This window comes from Paramormyrops kingsleyae, chromosome 17 (genome assembly GCF_048594095.1).
Source record: "Paramormyrops kingsleyae isolate MSU_618 chromosome 17, PKINGS_0.4, whole genome shotgun sequence".
In the NCBI taxonomy this organism is placed as follows: domain Eukaryota; kingdom Metazoa; phylum Chordata; class Actinopteri; order Osteoglossiformes; family Mormyridae; genus Paramormyrops; species Paramormyrops kingsleyae.
The window spans coordinates 14,135,665-14,138,682 of record NC_132813.1 but is presented as its reverse complement, the minus strand read 5'-3'; the positions used below and the strand labels follow the sequence as shown (position 1 = coordinate 14,138,682).

General features: G+C 39.0%; 1 protein-coding gene across 1 annotated transcript; it reads right to left on the bottom strand.

Annotated features, from left to right (window-relative positions):
• Positions 1–682: 682 nt before the first annotated feature.
• Positions 683–1,624, bottom strand: LOC111841443 (olfactory receptor 52D1-like). Its single transcript, XM_023807169.2, has one exon. The coding sequence runs from the start codon at positions 1,622–1,624 to the stop codon at positions 683–685; it is 942 nt and encodes a 313-aa protein (XP_023662937.2).
• Between the last annotated feature and the right edge of the window lie 1,394 nt (positions 1,625–3,018).

Sequence of the window (3,018 nt, the reverse complement as noted above, 5' to 3'; positions counted from 1 at the left end):
AGCAATGCTGTGAAGCAGGAAAGCGATTACATCTACTAGAACATGTACTGTAGCACCAAAGGAAAAATGATCACATGAAAGTGATTTTATGTGATCAAGAAATAAAATGGCAAACGGACTTGGGTTGACAAGAGTGGGAGTGCGACATAGAGAAGAAGAAACAGACACTATTTGATGTTAAGTTCTATTTTATTTATTTATTTATTTTAAAATTCTTTGTTGATTACCGTGCAAACGTAATACTTTGCCATCTGTCTCGGAAATATGTGATTGTTCAAGAATCCAAAGATAACGAATAAGAATAATGGAAAAATATAAAATGAGTAAAATGGTAACAAGCTAAACAAGAAGATAAAGGGGGCAGAGCAGATCGAAAAGCAATAACTTATTAATAACCAAATTAGCCATTTCAAGGGGGTCCTGAGTCAAGTGATCAAAAAGTCAGAATGACATTAAAAGGGAGGACATGAACCTAGAGGAGCACGGAGAGGGCTTTGTGTGCTGATATCCGCTCATCCCAGCTAGTCTGTATCATTCTCTGATAAAAGGGGCCGTTATCCTGAATGGTTCTGGGTCTGCTCTACCAGCACTGGGATGGAAGTGAGGAAGGTCTCCCTGGCAACGTGACATCAGAGGGAGATAAGCGAACACGAGGTGCCATGACACATTCGAGTCTGAATTACTATTTCACGTCGTTATGTTTCATATACCTCAACACCTCATTTCGGACCTTACTTAATTTCAGGCCGTATATGAGGGGATTGAGGAGAGGAGGTACAATTAGGAACTCTAACGCCAGGAAGTGGCGTAAGCCCTGTGGAAAATCTCTGGATCCGTAACGGCTGTACATCATGTCAAACAACGAGGCCACTGTCACATTAATTAACGACAGAAAATGTGGAGTACACGTCTGAATGAATTTACTGCGGTTCTCTATTGACTTCAAGCTGGTTTTGATCAGTTTCACATAAGAAATAAAAATGAACAACACGTGACCGAAATATGTAACAATTACCAAATACCCTAAAACATTATTTGCTACATTTGAAGTGCAAGACATTTTAACAATAGCCCAGTTTTCACAGTAGAGCTTCTCAATGTGTGATCCACACAGAGTCATACTGGAGCTCAGGACAATTATAACAAACATAATAAAAATAGGAAGAAACCATGAAAATGCCGTCAGTTTAAAGACGGTCCCCCCTGTCATGACTGTGTGATACTCCAACGGCCTGCATATGGCCACAGACCTGTCATAAGACATCACTGTTAACGTGGAAAAGTCACACAGGACAGCAGAGTAAATCACAAACAACTGAATGAAGCATCCTGACCGTGAGATTTCTTGGACGTCAGAGAGCAGATCATACAGGAACTTGGGGTAGAACCCTGACGTCCCATACAGTCCGTTGAGACAGAGGTTACAGAGAAACACGTACATGGGCTCGTGGAGCGGCTTCCTCAAGGCGACTGTGACAATTATTATCACATTTACAGCGATGATGACAAGGTAGTAAAGAAACGCTATGCAGAAGAAAACGTATCTGCTCTCCCTGCTGGCGTTGATCCCAGACAGAGTAAACACTGTAGAGTTGGACATGACCTCCATGGGCAATGTGGGCATCGTCTGCAAAGAAAAACAATTCCGCTCATGGGGTTTATTGTTAACCTTTTAAAAATGTGAAGATTTTGTATGGACGTGAGGTTCAATGTCTTTGTTAGATCAGTTGGTTCCACATCATTAATGAATTTTAACAAGTTAAAAAAAAATTACGATTCTATTACAGTATGTATATATATGGGCACTGCTCTGTCTTTCACCTTTGATTCTGAAGTGTTTTCAATCGTCTTTCTCACATTCAGAGTAAAACCGTGATCCGCTCTCTGAAGTGCTTTAGACTCCTTGATAAAGACTGGAACTAAATCCTGCACACAGTACAGCCCTTGGGAAGGAGAGATTGGAGCCCTGACATCTCTACATGGAAGCATGCGGCCTGTAGGGTCACTCTCACCCCCATACCTGCCCACTGTATGTCTGGTTCCTTTCAGGTTCCTCTAAGGCTTGGTGTCCTCATTCTTGGTCCTACAGATATGATGTAAAGGCACAGCTGGGTTGTGTCATTTAATTTATCATTAATTTTGAGACAGTGGCTTGAACAGTAGCACTCAACTGTTAGATCCTCATTTCAATCCTGCTGAGCCAGGTCACAGCGCCCCCTGTAGCTTGATCAGTGAAAAGATCAATTCAGTAACATCCAACTGGCTAACAAAATCCAAAAAGGTTATTAATTTCTCAAGGATTTACTTTGTACCTGTGCATTTGTAAAATATGTATATCTTTAAAGAAATTATTTGTTTGACATACTTGCTAATATAATGCATCCTTTATTTTTGCACGAAGGCAAGAAATTCCTGTTTCAATTGGACATGAACAGAATCTAGTCTTTTTAAAAAAAACTGCAAAAAAACTGCTTTCTTTCATTATGAATTTAGACAGACTTACATGCATTTCCAGACCAAGCCGTCCAAGCTGAACATTGCTGTAGAAGCGGAAAATCTCTTTAGATTTTAATAAAAATTAACATCAAACATCATAGATGAAAACTTCTTGAATATAAACATGAAGCATTTGTTTAGCTGATCTCTGTCTTTGCTCAGATTTAATCATCTTTCCTACCCCAGTGTCTTTCTGAAGCGATTTCAGTTACTTGCCTTTTCTCAGTGGTACAACCAGCAAACCCAGAAGTGCAGATTCTTTATACTATACTAATGGCTGCTTCTATAAAATATAAAAAGCCAAATGATGTATGCTGGTCACTTACTGTTATTTACAGCTATATGCTAACATAATATCAATGGCGTGTTTTAAAGTGGCACCAAATATTATTACATTAAAATAAATATTCTACTAATACATCAAAATCAGCCCTCATAGGCATGTTTACCGATATAATGATTTGGGCTTAAATCTAAATAATAATGCCTGTGAATTGAATAAATAAACACCAGTAGATAAAT

Coding starts and splice junctions, on each gene's coding strand:
- LOC111841443 (XM_023807169.2), bottom strand. CDS start 1,624: ATGCCCACATTGCCCATGGAGGTCATGTCCAACTCTACAGTGTTTACT.